We start from the raw sequence: 21651 nt of genomic DNA, 5'->3' as shown, positions 1-21651 counted from the left end.
ACCACCAATATTTTATTCTAGTAGGATAAGCGTTTGAGTAAAAATGTCGTGTGACTCTTTAATGTCATTCTGTCATAATCCTGATTAATACAGGCTACGATCATTACGTGCTGGAAAGAGCTTCTCAATAATATCCAAAGCAGGTCAAATTTGTTTAATTGGGGACAAATGTTGAAGCAATAGGCATATCAAAACCTGAAGCATCCTAAATGTGATATTTTTGAAAAAGTAATGTCTTATAAAATGAAAAAATACGTTAAAAATTTAGCAACGACTATTTTTACTATTTTTATGTAAAATACATTTTGAAGTATGTCAACTAGAAAATATTATATTATGCAACGGTATTTGAGTCACGAGTTTATTTAACACGAGCGGAGCCAGTGTTTAATAAAAAAAACACGGATACATTCACTGACGATCATCTGAATTGACAAACGTCAAAATTCAAGCGGTACGGTAAAAACGGAAGAAAACATCTGATTGCTTCCGAACCCGGGCGGTAATAACCCGGAAATGTCCGAAGTGACTCGGATTCGTGAGACAAGAAACTCACGTGGTAAGGTGACGCTTCCCGCACGCTAGATCGGCGTACAATTATGTATTTTACAGAAGGGAGTAGGCCTAGATTTTTGAAGAATATTTAATGATAAAATCCGCATGACGATATCTTCACTATCAACCGAGATTTGTTACTTTTCGGCCATTTTGAAAATTGCTGATACATCTCTTTTTTTTTAATTTAATTTAATTTGTTTAATTTAATTTAAATTCAACCCTTTAATTTTATAAGCAACTGGTAATAAGGAATGTCTGAATGCTGAAACCATTTTAATCAGTGAATAGTTGAATCTGTGTAAAATATATATAAAAAATGACACAAAAATGTTTCTTGTGATTCTTTTAACACCAGATTTTTGGCCATATGGATATTTTCCTGCACATATCGAAATATGTTTGATACATTTCGTTCCATTCTTAATAATTAGACATATTTAATACTAAAAAGTCGCTTTTAATAATCTTAAATATTGTTTCATTTCAATTTTTAATGTTACTTCTTGGATCGTATTGCCCCCTCTATAAATTAATCGCAAATATTGCATAACATATGGCTGTGACATTAAAAATTGTATTAATGTATTCATATATGTTCTATTTAAAATAAGAAGGTTATTACTTATTCACAAAATTACAATATTTTTAAAGTATACGTGATTCTATAGAGCTTTTTTCATTTACTAATATATTTTACCAGTTCCGAGATAAAAACCCGTCTAGCGGATAAATTAGTGCAAGGGCAACATGGGATCAAAGCTATTTTCCTTACAATGTTATTAAAAATTGTCGATATCGTTATGAATGAATGAATGCATGTCTTCGTAAACAAAGCGACCCGTTCATAAAAGCGCATTGTTTTATTTATCTCAGCCGTGCTCGAATTATTTCGAACAATCTGATGCACGTATATTTTTCTACGTCGGATATAGCGGGTCCAGATTTATGCCAGCGTTATATCCGGATGGAGAAACATTGTAAATTTCACGTCTGCGGGTTTCAGATCGTCACGCTCGTCCGAGACACCAGAGCTTCGTCCGTCGTTCAAGTCCTTCGTTGTTTTACTTACGTTCGCCTAATTTGCCAAAAGGGTTCTTTTCCACGGCCAGTTCTGTCGTCGGTTCGGTTTAAGTTCCGGTTTCTTGCGTTAACAGCGTAATTTGCATCGTTTTTGTCCGCATCGTTTCTGTTGATTAACAAAGAACCAAAATTGACAAAAAATATCAGCAGGGACTATCGAATAGAACTTTATTCACACTCGGCGAGTTTCTTAACTTTAGGTAAGAGTTTCTTGCTACCTTTGTAATCATCCCCTATTGTAATAAAGTTATCTAAAGGCGACTTGTCAGACGACCCTAACGTGTCTCACGAACCTCATTTATTATCGAACGAAAAAAAAAAAGTTTTAAAATTGCGATAACTAATAAAAATCATAACAATAATTTAATCAACCATGTGTATCGTTAAAGAGCCGCGATACACTTCAATTAATTAATTAAAATTAATGTTTTAAGTAATACGAGTATACAAAAGAGATTTCCTTGAACCAGAGATAGTGAGCTCAGAAGAATAAAGCGCTCTTTTCCAAACAATAAGATAAAAAACAAATCGTCATGTTAAATCTCATTATAAGAAACCTTTTATCGAATTAAGAACCAATTTAATCCACAGACGATACTAATAATTAAAAGCTCTATTAAGTCATGATCTGGGTCCAACGATAAAGTTTCATTGAAGAAAGAAATGCATGATTTGACAACATTGGTTCTATCTATGAAATTTATCTACGAAGTGACTTCAAAACGTAGGGTGACTTAGGTTTTATCAAAAAGTATTTATTTATTCATCAAAATTAATATAGTCTCTTCAGAGTAGTCCCCCCATATATAATACACTTGTGCCAAGTTTTTTCCAATCCTCGGAGCACTTCTGGTAAGCATTTTCTGGTATAGCCCTGAGTTCTTCCGGCGATTTTTTCTTGATATCCTCATTCGTTCCACACCTCCTTCCTTTCATGGGTTTCTTGAGTTTTGGGAACAGGAAAAAGTTGCAGGGGATCATATCCGGTGCATCTGGTGGCTAAGGCAAGATTGTGGTTTTTGCCCAAAAAGTTGCCGGACGGCTCATAACTTAAGGGTACGAACTTGTGTTAAGAACTCTTGGTGTACTACGCCACGATAATAAAAAAAAAACAGTAAGCAAAACCTTGATATTTGATCGAGCTGACGGGTTTTTTTCGGCATTGGCGATTAGAAGAACTTCCATTTTGACAACTGGGCTTTGATTTCGACGTCATAATCATCATCATCATTGATGTCGTTTAACAACTCTTGAGCGATACCCCTTCAAGGAACATTTTGTTTAAAATTAAGCAGTTCGCGGCTATACATTTCGTGCCCAAAACTTTGGAAAAAATTGTATGCCACGAGTCACTAGAGATGCCAACGTCTTCACCCCCCTCTCTAAAAGCGATTCGACGATTTATTAACATCATTTGTTTTACTTCTTCAATGCTTTCATCAGTCATTGACATTCTGCGAGGTTCGTCATCGGCGTCTTTTTGGCCATCTTGGAACAGCTTGTTTTCACTGTATTCCATTTTTAACACAAAACACTTCTAATGCTTCTGGCTCGCAACAAAAGTAAATGTCCGAACTGGCTGAAACTGAGAACATATGTTGTCACTTTACTTTTTGAACACATCTCGTATGGCATTTGATTTTATTTCAGTCCCTGCACACGCATATCTAAATAAACATTTCGAAAATGATGACTGAGCAAGTGAAAATGATTCGGGAAAAATGGTGATCAAAATTTAGACAAATGCGATTATGAGAAAGCAAAACTAAATAACCAGGAAGCGTTGAAAATTACATAATTTTTAAAACAAAAAAAATGTTACTACTTTTTGTATTTTTGGTAACTTGGAAGCACTTAATGAAAGAGCGAATTAAAGCTCTTTTCATTTATACACGTAACCCTATCCTTTCCTCACTTTTATGTTAAACTATCCTAATTATTTAATTAATTATATTAATTATATTACAAATAATTAAAAACAATTTAATGTAAATTGCTATGTTAGTAAAAGAATGATATGATATACAATATTCGTCAAAATGGTAGTAGAGATCGGGGTCCAAATAGCTTTACCTCTCTTCTGTAAGGATGTAGTTAAATTTATTAACATATTCACTTGATAGCAAGTAAGCGAATTTTGAAGAATTTTAGTATGTTAGTAGTAATATTTTTTAATGCAGTAGTAATAATAATTTGTAAAATATTCAAGTTACCAACCCGTTAGAATCTAACCTACAGCCTAAAACTACCAAACTAAGAAATAGATACATAGATGATGAGGTCGTACCATAATTCTAAACCACAAATTTTTAGACAATAAAATTGGAATTGTCGCATTTTACCAAATAATACAAAATAATTGTATCGATAGTCCTTGTCATTCATGACTTCAGCTGTAAAGTTTTAATCGTGCAGATGTACATTATTCTTAAAATATGAACTGCTAGTTATTAATTTAAGTCAAACTAACATTATTTGTTTTTGCCCAAAAGTGTCTGTCGCTCAATCCAAGTTTCCAGTTGAAGAATACCGACGCTAATTTATTCTTGTTTAGATATTAGTCAAGTTTTTTTCACTGCAAATGTATATATATCACTACCATACACCCTGAAGTGCAATGTTTGAAGGCATAAATAATATTAAAATGAGCCCAATCGAGCTCCGTTGTCCCCTTTACAGGAACCAGCAGACAAACTAGCCTGATCGAATTGAAAAGTTACGGAAAATGGAACATCTAAAAGCTGCAAAGGACAGTGCCTACGATTGTCAATATTTTATTTTCGTGAGACTTATGCTCTGCGCCCTGGATATCGCTGCCTAAAGTAAACAATATTGAAATGGGTCGAATTAAACCTGAACCACTGCTCTTCTTGTCTCGATATGGTTCAGCAAGACAGTTTGGGTTCGATTTATGTATACGTGGGAGATTCCTTGACTCTTCTATTTTGATGCCTATCATAGGGCCACAGTCTATCTTGAAACGCGACTCTTGATGTTAATGGTATTCTTGGGAAGATGTCCGTCAGCGTTATCGAACATACTGACACGTCTTTGTCGGCTGGAACTTAAACCAAGCTGACAACCGAACCGACGGTGCAGAAAAGCTGCCTTGGGCCGCCGAAAGCGCGCTCCGTGCCTCGTCACATTAACGATTTAATTTCAGTTCCTCCAAAAATAAGTCCGTTCTACTCGGTCAATACCCTCCACGTGGGGGACCGGGCCAGCCTCACTTGTTCGGTAACTAAGGGCGATCTCCCGCTCACGATATCGTGGCGGAAAGACGGTCGCTCACTAGAGGCCGGTCACACGGTATCCATCACACAGGTGGATCAGTTTACGAGCATACTAGTGATCGAGAGTCTGTCGCCCGAACACAACGGCAACTACTCGTGCGTGGTACGCAATCTAGCGGCCGAAGTGGCTCACACGCAGCTGCTGGTAGTCAACGGTAATTTGGCCAGGGTTTTGCAACATAGTCCTTTCTCTCTTGCTCTCTGACGTTTTGTTTTCTTTTCTCTCTCAGTTCCCCCTATCATTGAGCCCTTTTCCTTTCAAGACGGGCTGAGCGAGGGCATGCGCACGCGCACGGTCTGCGGAGTAAGCTCGGGCGACCCGCCACTGGTGGTGTCCTGGCTAAAGGACGGCCAGCCGTTGTCGCCCCAGCTGGGCGTCAACGTTTCGGCCCTCGATCCTTACTCTAGCCTCCTCAGCATTTCTAACCTAGACTCGAGACATTCGGGAGATTTCACGTGCGTCGCGAGCAATCCAGCCTCAGAGGTCAGATACACGGCAAAGCTACAGGTCAAAGGTAAAACACACCCAGCCTGTGTCCCGCCATAAACGGCCTCCTTCCTGCCCCCCCACTGACTCACCACCACCACTCACACACCCGCCCGCTTTGGCACCGCGTCTCATCTGTGCCCGGTTAAGGGGCCGAAGGTACTGTCGCACCCTGTTTTGTTTTTGTTATTTCACTTTCACGGTAGCGTTTGGGTATTTTTTATTGTTCCGCATGCTTGTGTTTATTTCGCATGCTTTGCGTGTTTTCCGTTTTTCGATGAAATTTCGATGTATTGCGTGCGTTCCGGGAAACTCGACGTGATTCTTCGGATCCGTCGAGTTTCCTCCGCCAATAATATTAATTGTACTTATACGTAGACGTCACAAGTTAATTTTTCAAAGAAACTTCCACAGGCTACTGTAATACTTTTTATAAAACTTCTGCATTCCTTCTACGTGGGTTTTTGCTGAGACGAACTTGCTGACGTTTCGCCAATCATCCTGTTGGTTTCCTCAGAGCTTGATTGAAACTGGCTCGCATTTTACTCTGTACCTTTTTATATATTTTTTGGGCGGTTCGGAGCTAAATGGGGGGACATAAAGATCGTCTCGGGTGACTGATTCCCATATTGGTGACGGGTAGAGACCTGAGTCGCGGTTAAGATTCTTAGGTTGCATATAGATTTTTATAGACTCTCGGATTTTTCGTTGGTAGAAGAAATGATTACATGCAAGAATTTAAGTTATATCGAATAACTTTTTGTGACTGGTTTCGTGATTGAGTTCGGCAACTGCTGATGAGTTTATTTGTCTTAGTCATAAGGCTCTTTCAAGTCTTTTGAGCCCAGTTCATATTCTTCGTCCTGTCTCTCCAATGGAATTTTGTCTTTAATGGATCGAAGATGTTGAGAGATTTTTGGACAAGTGGTAAATCTGATTTTGACGTTATATTTCCTTAGAACTTTTGATATGTGTTCAGTGAAGTTTTGAATATAAGGAAGAACAACACTGGCAAGTGAGGGATTGCTTTCGCTTTCATTGATATTGGAAGGTTGTTAGCTGAGGTAGTTTTACGGCTCTGTAAAGAAGAAAGTTGATAACCAATGATTTTTGGGCCGGATGGTGATGTGACAATGCATTAAGGTATCGGTCTGTGTGTGTCTGTTTTCTGTAAACACAATGACTCAATGTTAGGTCTGATTTTCTATTAATAAGAATATCTAAGAATGGGAGGTTGTTATTACTTTATATTTTAATGGTAAAACCTATGTTAGGGTGTATAGAGTTTAAATGTTTAAGAAAATCGACTAGGGCGTTTCCATAATTTTTTTTCCATAATATATTCGCGATGGCTGGTGATAGTGGAGAACCCACAGCTATTCCCGACATTAGTTCAAAAATTTGAACGCTAGAATTTGAATAGCTAGATATTTTGCTAGAGAATATGTTGGAAAATCAATGGTGCTGACAATAGGTCGAAGGGATAATCCTGGTTTGTGAATCTTTGGGAGTCCTTAGAGACGAGGAATTTTAGAGTCATGAGGAATGACAGATTTGTTTGACAGAGCCTGATAGAGAAGAGGCTTTAAGGAAAGATTTAAAGATGCTTTCCATAGATGACATAGGATCTTTTTAGGTTGACGACGTGATCCTTATGTAAGAATATCTTGAATGTTTTCCTGATATTCATTTGTGTTCATGACCATAGCATTTCCTTTATCTACTTTTAGGATTACGATGTCGGAATTAGATTTTAGAGATTTTAGGGCAATGCGTTCAGGCTTTGCAATATTAGATTAGATTTTTTCTGTTTCAAATCGAATTTCATTAGCTATTTGAGATGATAGTTTGTTTAGGATAAACCCGACATTTGAAATGACTTCCTTTTTTGGGATAATACGTGGGACAAGGACAAAGTTGGAACCTCTCGAAAGAACTGATTTTTCCGTTTCCGAAATATGTTACATGATACATTGATCACAGTGTTTGGTAGTTCAGAGGAGTTTGATGGTTTCCCTAGTGCTGACGTTAGTTTTTCAAATTTCTGAATGTGATTCTGGGAGATTTAAAGCTTTGTCATGAATTATGTTTGAAAGGGTATCCAACTCGGATGGAGACAAGATGGAAGCAATTTCAAGATATAGAGACTGAAGAGTCCTATTTATTAGGTATATTTTCTTACGGGTGGGATATTTTAAGAAAATTGGGGACGACATAATGGTCTCTACAACGTAACAGAAAGGTTTCAGTTTCAGTCGGTGATCTTCTGACTTTCTTCTTTTCCGCTTGATGTCGTCTCCATAAGGGCTTGTTAATTTTCACAGGCTACTGTAGTAATGCAATACTGTAATACTCAAGAAGCCAATAGGATGATTGGCAAAACGTTAACTAGTTCGACTAAACAAAAACCGACGCAGAAGGAATCCAGAAGTTTAATAAAAAGCACTTCACAAGTAATTCGCTTGATGCAGCAATTACCTGTATTGGTTAGACACCTCAGTCCCAAAATGAGTAAAGGCGTCTGTTTTATTTTCCACTGCCGGAGTCGAAGATATGAACGTTATCAGCGGGAACTTCCTCGATTTGTGATTGGAAGACAACAAATACTAAAAATTTGAAAATTTTTAATTAGGTTAAAATCGATGTAATAGTGTTTTCAAGTGAAAATTATTAAATATAAAAGTGGCCCATTCAATTTATGGCAAACTGCTTCACTTTTCCCTATGCCTCATTTCAATTGTTCGGTGGATATCTTGACTATTTTAAAAATGATGAAAGCTGATGCGCCATTGTAATCACAATAAAGGCCTGTACGGTAAGCAGCAACACGACAGCAAATTGATATTGTGATTTGACTTATCATTTATATGGTGTTCACAATTTACCAACCATTTCAACCTGTTTTCAACGATTTTCTTATTATTTTATCATGTCAAAAACTAATGTAACCCAAACATTATTTCTAGTTAGTATTGATTTTGACAAAGGACGAAAAAGTTTATAAACTCACCACCGGGATGACCTGATTTTTACCCCGGTCGCCGCAAATTTAGAATGAGGTCAAATTGAAGTTAGAGTCTAATAATCAATGAAGACGATATACATTTAGCAACACAAGAAACAAGGAACAATTAAAAAGGAACTTAAACGAAACCATTGCAATAATTGCTTCTATAGCACATTTGGGTTAGTTTTTATTAGGCTCAAAAATTACTCTCTAGTATGTATCGACCTAGAGTACACTAGCATATTTATATAGAGCCCCGGAGACAAAAATTCAAGGTCTACAAATCGGGTGATCTGGATTGCGCTAATTCCATTCTTTGAGATAAAAAACACAAAAACATGTTCAACATTCACAAAATCTAGACGAACTAGGGATTTGCTTAACTCTACAATAATCATGGCGTCATTTTTAAAAAAACTGTAAACTCCAAATCAATTCTCAATAGGGGTTTTGAAAGCAAATTAATTGCTGTAAGGTACTCGTATATTATCACATTGTTCTAAAAAAAATTGTACTAGTGTTTTTGGAATTATTAATATTTTCCGTGTTTTTGTAGAAAAAAACCTATTCAAGAAAATGAATACTTATATGTAATTATAAATAAATCCTAAAAACCGGCGAAAATCCTTTCTTTCTAACCTTAAGTCAAAAATATAATACTGCTGAAAATTAAATGAAAATTATTTCAATTTGTTTAATAATTACAGAGAATGTTACAGAATTTGCTTTACTAGAAAATCACAGATACTTTTCTTATATTTGAAAACAAGTTGTCGGTGTTTTTATTTATTTTTTAATTATTTTTTCATCAAATAAATTATAGAAATTTCTAACCAAATCGGGTTTTCTAAAAATAATTTAATTTTATTTAAAAAATATATTGGGCGTTCCACTTATTTCGGCATTACAATAACACCAAATTTTCAAATTTTTAGTAGTTTTCCCACAACATGTCAACGAAGGTATTTAAAAATTTCTTCTTCAAAAAATATTTCAAACAAATTGCTCAAAGTTTCCTCTTTTAAGCTTCGAATATAAAAAGCTGCAGTTTAGAGCTTTGTTTCTATTCTTCCTAAACTGTGGAAAACAAAAACGGATAAGCCGTAACTTTTGGCTGTGTAACATAGCTTTTTTCACGAAGTGAGAATATTAAAATACCCGTGGGAATTGTATTACCGACATTTATCTTTTAAATGATCGTAGGTGGGGACTATGGGGCAAGAGAGAAAATTAACAGTTGACGCTTTCAGTAATTAGTATAAACTATCTAAGATACAAGGTATCCAATCATTATTCGAAAGTTTACCTGTTTACAAAGTTTCAATTCGGATAATAATAAATAAAAATACATTTAAAACGTCTGATTTTTATTACAGTAGAGCTTCGGTAATCCGGATTAATGAAAACCGAGGCGATCCGGTTTAGTGAAATATCCGGATTATTAGAATCTTTTTAAAAGCTATAAAAATCCACTAAATACACATTGTTGTGGCAATTATTAACACAAAAAATGTAAACATTTACTAACACCTAAAATATAATAGAAAATGCACGCAAAAACACTCACATGCAGTTCTTACACCTACCGACGTAGAACCTTCAGGCTCCCAACCAGAGTTTGACTCATCAAGGTCTGGATGAAAAAATATTCTGTTCCTACAACTCTGAATTGCATCAGAGCTTACTTTATCCCATGAACTAGCCAACTAGCCAGCAGAAATCTCTTAAATTAATGTTTTTAGAGTGCTGGAAATGCCAGTTTCTTCAAAAGACAAAATATGAATTAATAAGGTTTGGCGGTAAAACATTTTAATGAGCCGAATTGCATTTTAATCCATCGGTTGCGTTAAGGGCGTAGTATTAGGTGGAAGGAACATAGCTACGATATTTCCATCATCACTGATCAATTGATCTTTTGTTGAATGACTTCGAGCATTATCAATAAATAAAAGTCCTTTGATGCTCATATTATCTTTCTGAAACGTTTTTACTGGTTGAACAAAAGATTTGTGAAAACATTTGACAGATAAAGCTAACGTGATCCACGTTTTATTGATACAATTCTTAAATGACCTCGGATTTTTTAATTTGCCAATAACCATCATCTTTAGCTTGTGCGATCCATCGTCATTTGCACAAAGAACTAAAGTTATTTTTTCCTTAGATGCTTTACAAACTACAATCGGGTAACATTTTCCAGAACAGTGCTGCACCTCCCTATTTTTTTTGGTTAATTTCTGAAGAAAAGGCTTAAGAACATTTGGGTCACTAAATAATTTTTTCCCACTAACTTTGAGGTTAAGAATTGCATGTCTCTTTTAAATATGGTTATCCAAACTCTACTTGCGTTAAAATTGTATTATCACCATAACGTTTTACATAAAGTTGTATCGCTCTTTCTCTTAAAATGTGATATGAAATGGTTGCACGTTTTTCCCGCCACTTAATAAACCACCCGTATAACTCAGTTTCCATTTGAAGGAATTCTTTTCGCAAAGTTTCCTTACGGCCCGGTGCAGAAAAATAATTTTCGATGAAGCTAAAACAAGATGATAACATTAGTATAGAGGAATTCACTCACCTAAGAGTTAGCAGTTTGTACCCAAAATGTCAAAAAATAAAACAAAAAAATATTTATTTTCTGATTTTCAGTCACTTCAAAACTCTCAAAACAAAATTTACATTACATACTTAAAAATTCATGCTAGCTATACAATGTCTACACTTCTTTATTTACCCAGAAATAGTCGACAACAGCATGATCCGGACTATGGAAGACATAATGTAAATAACTAATATTTAAATTTTGTCCGCATTACTGGAGAATCCGGCTTAGTGGAGTTCGGATTAGCGAAGCTGTACCGTATATTAAAAACTACGACATCAAACAATCGAAGCTATTCAAAAAGAGCACAGACCAATAGTCTTTAGACGCAGTTTTCTTCAATATAATGTGAAATGAGATCACCAAATAAATGCAAACTGCAGAGTATAATGCTGTATTATATGCTTTGGATGCAAACACGATTACAAAAGGGTCTAATATAACTAGCCATCTTTATTTGTGCTAGATAAAAATAGGCTAAAACCCGCGACAAAAAGCCCAAATAAAACTAACTTCTGAAGCGATTAACAGAAAATTTCTCTCTCTATACAATGACCAGCCTCCAACTATCCAGCTGATTACTGTGCGTGTTTCCAGTGCCGCCGCGCTGGCTAGTGGAACCGGTCGATGTCAGCGTAGAAAGGAACAGGCACGTAGCTCTCCATTGCCAGGCGCAAGGCGTCCCCACTCCGACGGTCATCTGGAAGAAAGCCACAGGTCTCCCAACTTTTCTCTCTATCGCGACGCCGGTTGTATTATGTATTTTCTACTCCGGCGAAGAATGATATTTTATGGGAGGGGGGTTGGGGGATTGTTCAGGCAAACCGTAGTACGTGAAAATGCAGAGCCGAGCTAGAAATTTTAAGTGTTAAGGGAGTTGCCAGGATACAGTGGGGATTTAATTTACTTGTACACTGCAAACTGTATGGGTAAAAGCTTGGTGGTCAGACATATAAAAGGCAGTTTTATGGAAACCACGGCGAGGCAAGCGGGTAGCAGTAAAACACAATACTTATTACGTAGGTGTCTGCCAACTAAATGATAATTTTCTTGGAGATCTAGCTGTAGATGACAATTAATTAGATCTGGGCATCCTTAAACGAAATGCATCGTGTATTGTGTAGATGGTACTTGTTTTTTGAAGCTCCCCATCCACAAGACGTTATTTGGTACTTTCAACCGCCAATCTTTGATTAACTTTAACATGGTCTTAAGTTAGAATTAGCCCAACATTTTCAATTGCCTTGTTTATTATCCTTTAGATCGTAATTCACAAAAATTCAGTGAGAGTATCGAGAATTCGGCTTCAAAATATTCAAAAGTTATCAATACTTAAATAAACTGTACAAGCAAAATCTCGTAACTCTAGGAAAGGATTGACCGCTTTATACACTTGAATTATCGGCCTTTTGATTTTTTTTAATTGGCTACATTGCTTTCCAATAATAAGACATTTTTAGCCCAAACTAGAAGAAAAATCCAGTGGCGGTAGTGGAATGTTGAAAACTGTTTATGTATACATATAATATTTTTCATGTTTTATCTCGTATTTTGTTGTAATGTTATCTCAAAGAAATATCAAAATTAAATAAAAATCAGTGGCGTGCATTTTTTGTCTATACTTTTTATCTGTTTAAGTAACGCCAATAATAAATTACTTTTAGCCCAAACTAGAAGAAAAGTCCAGTGGGGGTAGTGGAATGGTGAAAAATGTTTTTGTATACATGTGATATTTTTCATTTTTTATCTCGTAAAATGTTGTAATTTTGTCGTTATGTTGTCTCAAAGACATGTCAAAATTAAATTAAAATCAGTGGCGTGCATTTTTGTCTATACTTTTCATCTATTTAAGTTTCCATATTAACGCCCCTGGACTAATTTTTATCTAATTACCATCAAATCAGGGCTTTATTTCTAGAAGCGACACTGTCAAATTTCAAAAATATCAGTGAAAAAATATTTTAATTATTTTTTTAATAGGGAACACATTTTTTGGTTTTTATAATCACTCTTTGAGAACATTAGAATTTTTGTAATAAGTCCAACACATTTAAGTGAAAACAGCCTCTCTTCTATCCAACTAAGAAGTTCATAGGTTGATTCTTATCTACTTCAGTGACATTACTCTTTGTTTTATTTAAAAACAACATTTGACACTATGTGCCTTGCTAAAAATCAATTTCCGGATATTTGTGTTACAGGAATATTTTTTCGTAAAATTACCGTTGAAATATCACTTTGCTTTAAAAAATTGCTTCAGGGCTAACAATATATACAAACAGAGAAACAACAGAGAAAAGTTGAGGATAATCGCCATCTACTGCGTGTATTAATGTGTATTAATAGGAAATAGAAAGTAAACTATAACAGAATGGCATGCAAAATCTACGGATATTAATTTACTGGATTTTTTCCTCTGGGAACATTTAAAATCAAAAGTGTTTAAGGGTTAACCACAGAATATAGATTGTAAATGTAACAATTTAAGATTTTTGATTTTAAAATTAAATTTCTGTTTTTTATTCTTTTTTCATAAAAAGTAAGAGTAAGAGAACAGTAAATAATGTGACTTGGTATCGACATGAAATTCATTTTAGCCGTTCCCTGTATATGCTTAACCATAACGACTTCATGCTACTTGCAAATAAAAAACTAGCCAAATAACTAGTTTGCACCTGAATACGCCTCTGTGCGTCGGTCTTTGTAAATAGCTCCATTCAGACGATATTTTCTGCCCTCGCACTAAGAAAACCCGTAGATATATCAACAAGGCTTCCTTGTTTGAATGACTTTTAACGGCAACCGACACAAAAGACCGCTATTAAGGGAGCATTTTCTCCGAAACCGCACAATATGTTACGACGAATTTCCAGATCGTAAATAAAATGCGGATTTACGGTTTCCATTTCGAAAAGAACACGTTTCTCCCACGGACCTGGCCCTAATTAACAGCGCGGATCGGCCCTTAACACTACCATAATTTCCATTTAAACCGACCGTATCGAAATGTTTCTATCCAGCATGTTTGTTCAGGCAGTAAGTCCGGCGACTACGACGAAGTGCGCGATCACATGTATACCAAACTCCTCGGGAACGGCACGCTTCTGCTACAACACGTGAAAGAAGATCGAGAGGGTTACTATCTCTGTCAAGCCGAAAATGGTATTGGGACCGGCATCGGAAAGGTCATTCAGCTCAGGGTCAATTGTAAGTACTGGTCACAGTCGTCAAATCCACATCCGTTGTGGAGATTACAGTACACTAAATTACCACATCTGTCACATTTATCGCAAGAATTACCACTACATACGACTTCAATTGCCACTAATCTTGCTTATATTAAATAAATAATTTCTATAGACTCTCGAATTTTTCGTTGGTAGAATTTATTTATTTTATATTTCAACGGCTGAGCCAATTTACAAAGAAAAAGTAACAATATAAATATAATATAAATATAAATAGAAATAGCAACGTGACAAAACAACAACTTAGCTTTTTAATAAAACATATAAAAATACAAAAACAGTAAGAAACAGTAAACAAACAGTATCACACTAGTTACAACTACAATAAACCACCTGTTTTAATTTTGTCTTAAATAGTAGAAGACCGCCAGCAAAGGGATCAAGAGAGCAACTGTTAAATAACCTCAAGGTTCGAGTTAAAGGAGAAAAGTAGCCATAGTTGGCGTGATGAAATGGAATGCAAAATATTGGGGAGCTCTGACGTCTTTGATAGATGTTAAAATCAATGGACTGGAGGAAAACCGAACAGTTATATACACCGTTCAAAATTTTATAAAACGTCAAGATATCGGAGTGGGTTCTTCTAATTTCCGGACTATCTATCCCAAAAGGCTCACATACCAGAAAATAATTAATGTGAAAGTTATTGTAGATATTTATACCGGCTCTATATGCTAGGGACATCAGAAATGCCCTTTGAACAGTCTCCAATCTATCAATGTGACATCTGTAATGTGGAGACCACACTGCTGATGCATACTCCAGTGTAGATCTAACTAAGGAGCAAAAAAGGGTTCTAAAATAGTCGATAGATTACTCCAAGGTCCCTAACTTTTATTTTATCTATTTTGAAGGGTGTTAGTTAAGCGAGAAAAAGTAATACTAAAACACTTTCCAACATTTAGATACAGACCATTTTCTCTGCACCACGAACTAACATTATTAAGGTAGCCCTGAAGAAGCTGAGCGTCCATAAATGATTCAATTGTTTTGTAAAATTTAAAATCATCTGCAAAGGCAAGATGTTCAGAATGAAGAATCACATCACTCAGATCTCTTATAAACAAATTAACGAAAACTGGACCTATGTGTGAACCCTGTGGCCACAATTTCGCTAGAAATATAATTACTGATTCGGACTTGCTATGTACACCCTATTAAAAAGCTGTGACAAAATTCAACCAGAGTACCACCCAGTCCTATGGCCCGAAACTTACGAACAAGATGCTCATGACTAACTCTGTCAATCGCCTTCGTGTAGACACTGTCCATTTGTTTAGACTTCTGACAGATTGTATGCATATACTCTATAGTTTCTAATATTGCTTCTGGAAAACAGCGGACGATAAGGAAGCATTAAAAATGTGGTGGAGGGGTCCACTCAAGGTACACACACATTTTTTTATTACAATAGATAGAATACCGTCCGGGCCATGCGAGTATTTAGTCCGAAGGCCATCTATCCCCGCAAATATTTCATTCAGAGTAAAGTTAATGACATTTAAGTTCAAACCATAGTCAAATTTATAGTCAGGAACATCCCCTTCATGCTTTTTGTATGTAGATGAAAAGTGTTTCGCAAATAAGTTAACAATTTCTTGGCCATTGCCAGCAATCTCACTCTCCCAATGCATACAATTGGGATACGCACCCGATCTACGCATCGTATTTATATGTCTCCAAAATTGACTAGGATCCTGTATGACTTCAGTGTTTACTCTATATAAATATGAATTATGACAGTCTTCGCGCAAAACTTTACACCTAATCGTTAATTGCAACAAAATCACAATTTTTGAAATCATAGTAAAAGATATTATATTTAGGACCCTTATCACAGTCTATAGGAACATCAATTTCATACGTCGCATGGCGTTCGGTAACATTTGACAAATTTTCGGAGGCATAAGCAACTCTAGTGGCACACATGCTCGAAAAAACGAGATCCAAAAATACCCCATACCCGTTAGGTAAAGGATTCATATGTCTAAGGTTGAGATAATTGCAACATGAACACACCAAATTGTCTGATGTAATTGATTCCGCACTCTGAACACACAATCCGTCATCAGAATTAACCCAGATTCCACTGGGTAAATTAAAGTCACCACAGATCATGACATCAGGTATAGACACCAACGAGATCCAGGACTGTGGAATGAAATTTTTCATATATTGTGATTGGTGATGCGGGGGAATATAAACAGCACCAAAAATAAATTGTCTATACCCAAACGAAAAATTTACAAAGACATGTTCTAAAACAGAATCGCTAATCTGTACCATCCTTGATTGTATTTCCTTTTAATGGCGATTACAGTACCCCCCACCCCTTGTTTTACCTGTGTTAAACTGACTTCTATCTTGTCTATGCAGATTAGAATCCAAAAATCCCAACTGCGAGTCTGAATAGTCTTCATTAAGCCAGGATTCAACCAAAATTATAATATCATACACACTACTATTGACAGCCTGACGCAGATCCGACAAATTAGTGCGTATCCCACCAACATTGCGATAGTATACATTTAGTTTGAGTTTTTTGATAGAGTTATTGTTTCTTTTTTTGACGAACAACCTTAGGTATGCCCTTAATATATTGTACGCGTAAATTCTGTTCTGTTTGGGAACGCAAAGCAAATTCTTCATATGCTTCCTTTATCTCCCTACGTTGTAGTAATGTAAGTAAGGTCAGCTCTGATCTGTATACTGGCATCAGTAAGTAATTTACGGTTTTTTAGGGCAAGAACTGCAAGTGACTATTGTTGTTCTTCTTTCCTAGTCGAAAGCATTTAAAATTTGTAGAATTTACATTAATCTTTGCAAAAACATCAGATACACACTTTTTATCATGTTCAATACATTGTTTTGAACCTTCGGCCTTGCTCTCAGGCACATTGTAAAAATAACATTTTTTGATCAATCTTCCCGATCCTGCATCTCCCCGAGGATCTCATGGGAAGACTGTGCATGTTCGGGATTATTTAAATGGTCACAACTTACTCCCTGTGACTTCAGAAGGGATAACTCATTCCTTAGTATACACAATTCTGATCGGAGCTTTGAATTTTAGTTTTATTGAATGAAGTTTTATGTCTGGTTTCGTGATTCTGTTCGGCAACTGCTGATGAGTTTATCTGTCTTAGTCTTAAGGCTCTTTCATGTTCTTTGAGCCTAGTTGATATTTTTCGTCCGGTCTCTCCAATGTATTCTTTGCCGCATATGCATGGCATGCTGTAAACCCCTGGCATCTCAAAAGGAATGTTGTCTTTGACGGATCGAAGATGTTGAGAGAATTTTGAACAATTGATAAATCTGGTTTTGACGTTATATAACTTTTGATATATGGAAAGTGATGTTTTGAATATAAGGAAGGACAATAGTGACAAGTGTGGGATTGCTTTCAAGTTCATTGCTATTGGAAGGTTGTGGTGAAATGTATTTTGTGACGAAACGCCATTGACCACATATCAAAAGTTCCAAGGAAATGTAACCCGGTTTACAAGTTGTCCAAAAATCTCTCAACATCTTCGATCTGTCAAAGACAACATTTCATTTGAGATACCAGGAGTTTATAGCATTCCATGCATATGCGGCAAAGATTACATTGTAGAGACAGGACGAAAAATATCAGCTAGGCTCAAAGAACATAAAAGAGCCTTAAGACTAATTCAAATAAACTCATCAGCAGTTGCAGAACACAATCACTAAACCGGACATAAAATTTTATTTGATAAAACTAAAATTCTTGCATGTAATCAATTCTTCTACCAATAAAAAATCCGAGTCTAAAGAAATCTATGAGCAACCTAACAATCTTAACCGCGAGTCAGGCCTTTACCAGTCACTAATATGGGAATCAGTCGTTCGAGACGGTGATTATGCCCCTCATTTAGCTCCGCCCTCCTCAAACAATATAAAAGCAGGCACAGAGTAAAATACGAGCCGGTTTCAGTTGAGCTCTGAAGAAGCCAACAGGATGATTGACGAAACGTTAGCTCGTTCGACTTAACAAAAACCAACGCAGGAGGAATCCAGAAGTTTAATTAAAAATATTATAGTAGCCTGTGAAAGTTTCTTTGAAAAATTAAAATATATATACATATATAAATTTTGGAATATAATTAGGATATGATAGAATGCTGATTCTAAAACATTTGATTAAAGAAAAAAACATGAAAAAAAGCAATCTAAACAGCCTTTTGTCAAAAAAGACAAAAAAATAACATAATAATTCGATCCAATAGGAAAATCTAATTGCTCAAGAAATGTGATATTAAAAACATGTATTTGGCAAAACTGTTGTATTTCAATAACGTTTTCAGTCTTAATAGTACCCAAAAAGTTAAAAAAAAAGTATCTTAGCTATATATAAGACACAAATTCAGTAGCGAAAATATCCGCCAAAATGTTACTAACTGGCGCCACATTTTTTATATTTCATTCACATTTTTCTATTTCTGAAGAACCTAAGTATCTTCAGACTTTGACATTTTAATCTACTTGTTACCGCGAGATATCCTATTACCTAGTATTACCACTATAATCCCACTAATGATAACTGAATAGCACTAATTACCTGTAATCACCACTCAATTGGCCTAAAATTTTCAGCAATAGTAATAGTAATAGACTGTGTACACTAAATTAATAATAACTTAAACTTAATATTAATTACGTTTTTATTCAGTAACAGATTATAAACAGAAAATCTCATCTGGGTAAAAATGATCACAATCATTTAAAAAAAAACTGTAACACATTATCTCTTAGGATGAAGTCAGGTTCATATTTTTTTATGTAAACCAAAATCAATTACCCACCACATTTTCTTATTGCTGCTAAAATAAGTACTGACAAATAATGTTGCGTTGTCCTCAGAAGTGTCTCAGAAGTTCGGCCGTGGAGGTTTGGTATCTCAAACTCTCAAGTTTAGATTTCAATTTTGTTCTAATCAAAGAACAAGCTCGAACATTTACCGAACAGGTCTCGAATAGGTCCGAAACGGATGTTGATCAGATTCGATCAAGGTCCGTAACTATTCTTGTTTTTGGTTACCGCAAAAATGAAAGCAGAAAGCTCCCCTCAAGTAACCAACAACGATATCATACCAAAGCACAGAACATCTGTTCCAGTTGCATATAAATGCATATAATTGTTTAACCAGCTACCTACCGGTATTGGGGAAGTCTACATGTCTAATGGGTGTTTTTTTTTCGATGTATAGAACTTTAAGTTGGCATTACTGGTCAATATGGCGTCCGATTTAACAGCTGTGAAGTGATTTATTCTCAGTTTGGTTTGGCAATTCATCATGAATAGACTCACGCCTGAACAACGCTTGCAAATAGTGCAATTTTATTTCGAAAATAATGGTTCTGTGTGGAATACGTATCGCGCACTACGTCCATTTTATCGTCGACAAAATCGTCCATCAGAGCAGTTAATTCGATTAACCATGGAACGTTTTCACACCACTCTTATTGATAACTCGCATCCCCAGAGACGCCGTACGATGCGTACAGAAAAAGCTATTGCTGCTGTAGAGCGTAGCATTGAGGAAGACCCGAATGAGTCCATCCACCATCGAGCACAGGAATTAGATCTGTGTCCATCCACTTTATGGAGAATTTTGCGGAAGGATCTTGGTTTACGTGCTTACAAAATCCAACTCGTGCAAGAATTGAAGCCAAACGATCATTAAGTAAGGAGTAGATTCGTCGAATGGGCCCAAAACGAGATTGCCGTTGTTCCCGATTTTCATAAGCGAATTTTGTTTAGCGATGAAGCGCACTTCTGGTTGAATGGCTACGTCAACAAACAAAACTGCCGCATTTGGAGCGAAGCTAATCCTCAAGTGTAGGTCGAAACACCGTTACATCCAGAAAAACTGACTGTTTGGTGCGCTTTATGGGCTGGTGGAATCATTGGTCAGTACGTCTTCAAAAACGATGATGGCCAGAACGTTACAGTCAATAGTGATCGGTATAGAGCTATGATTGCTAAGTCTTCCGTTCCTGAATTGAATAACTATGACGTCCAGGAGATGTGGTTTCAACAAGACGGCGCAACATGTCACACAGCTCGTGCCACAATCGATTTATTGAAAGACACGTTGGATGACCGCCTAATTTCACGTTTTGGACCTATGAATTGGCCTCCAAGATCTTGTGATTTAACATGGCTAGACTACTTTTTGTGAGGCTATGAAAAGTCATTGGTCTATGCGGATAAGCCACAAACGCTTGACCATTTGGAAGACAACATTCGCCGTGTTATTGCCGATATACGGCCACAAATGTTGGAAAAAGTCATCGAAAATTGGACGTCCAGATTGAGATCGTTGTTTTATTGCAACTTAAAGTTCTATACATCGAAAAAAACACCCCTTATGTGTAATACCAGTTAATATAAATTTTTTAACGTTATTGGTAAATTTCAATTATCTATTCAGCGAAGCTATGGAGGAACAACACCTATATTGAATTTTCATAATATGTAGAACGCATTTTTTTTTTCAGACTATTCAGTATAATGAAGGAATTATTTATTTAGTTATTGCAGATTTTTTTCTTAATATTTTTGCAGCGTCGCCGTACTTTTCTGCCCGCTCACGTATGGTGACCGTTAAAAAGGGGGATAGTGCTATTCTGCACTGCGATGTCAACGGTGACAAGCCAATTAGCGTTATATGGTTGAGGGGTGGCAAAACCGAAATGAATCCCTCCACCAACTACAGGGTTAACGTGAAACAGGATGTCACTCCGGATGGGGTTCGTATTGCAAATGTTATAAACCATTAAGAACAAACTACACATATCAGTCAATATGACAATGTGAGTGGATTTAAGAAAGTCTCAAAAATAAAATAATAATGTTTAAGGAGGAGAAGAATAGAAAATATTAATAAAAACAAAACATTTAGGAGGAAAATAATAAATTTAACTTTAAACGACGTAAGAACGTATAATTCAGTATTTTTTGCGTACTTAGTATTCACTTGCACCTTATATGAAAATTGACAATCTTTCTAAAATATAAGGTTATAAATTAATGTCACGTCACATGCACATGCATGAACTATATTCTCGATTTATTTCTGCTAAATCCAAAAGCCAAATTCATAAATCCTAATCTTCCTCCTCTTTAAGAAAAAATTAAATCTCACTCTTTTGCGTTCTTGATAAAGGTTGTGTTTAGACATATTTTATTTTTAATATGAATGTTTTCTAAGGATAAGCTTTATTCTGTTCTGTAACTTACGCTACGGCAACGTGGGAATATCTACATGTCTTTTATTGAAATGTATTTTATTGATGTGACACCTCAGCTCATCCCTTTAATTTTGGTTATGAATGTGTTTAAGCTTTTTC

At 35.9% G+C, this 21651-nt stretch overlaps 1 protein-coding gene across 6 annotated transcripts in view; it reads left to right on the top strand.

The window, feature by feature from the left end:
• LOC132707251 (cell adhesion molecule Dscam2) overlaps nucleotides 1–21651 on the top strand; it is a 312262-nt gene that overhangs the window by 266636 nt on the left and 23975 nt on the right. For 3 of the 6 annotated variants that reach the window (XM_060679031.1, XM_060679029.1, XM_060679032.1), the window contains exons 13-16: nucleotides 5162–5446; nucleotides 11628–11747; nucleotides 14064–14237; nucleotides 20867–21051. In XM_060679031.1, the coding sequence (XP_060535014.1) occupies nucleotides 5162–5446; nucleotides 11628–11747; nucleotides 14064–14237; nucleotides 20867–21051 (764 nt within the window). Of the gene's footprint in view, nucleotides 1–4801; nucleotides 5087–5161; nucleotides 5447–11627; nucleotides 11748–14063; nucleotides 14238–20866; nucleotides 21052–21651 lie in introns of all 6 variants that reach the window. The other 3 variants (XM_060679033.1, XM_060679030.1, XM_060679027.1) reach the window with 3 other exon arrangements.

The sequence above is a fragment of the Cylas formicarius genome, unplaced genomic scaffold (assembly GCF_029955315.1).
Source record: "Cylas formicarius isolate icCylForm1 unplaced genomic scaffold, icCylForm1.1 PGA_scaffold_9__14_contigs__length_23061073, whole genome shotgun sequence".
NCBI classification, from domain to species: Eukaryota; Metazoa; Arthropoda; class Insecta; order Coleoptera; family Brentidae; genus Cylas; species Cylas formicarius.
The sequence above is the reverse complement of the archived record's forward strand: the minus strand, read 5'-3'. Positions and strand labels throughout refer to the sequence as shown.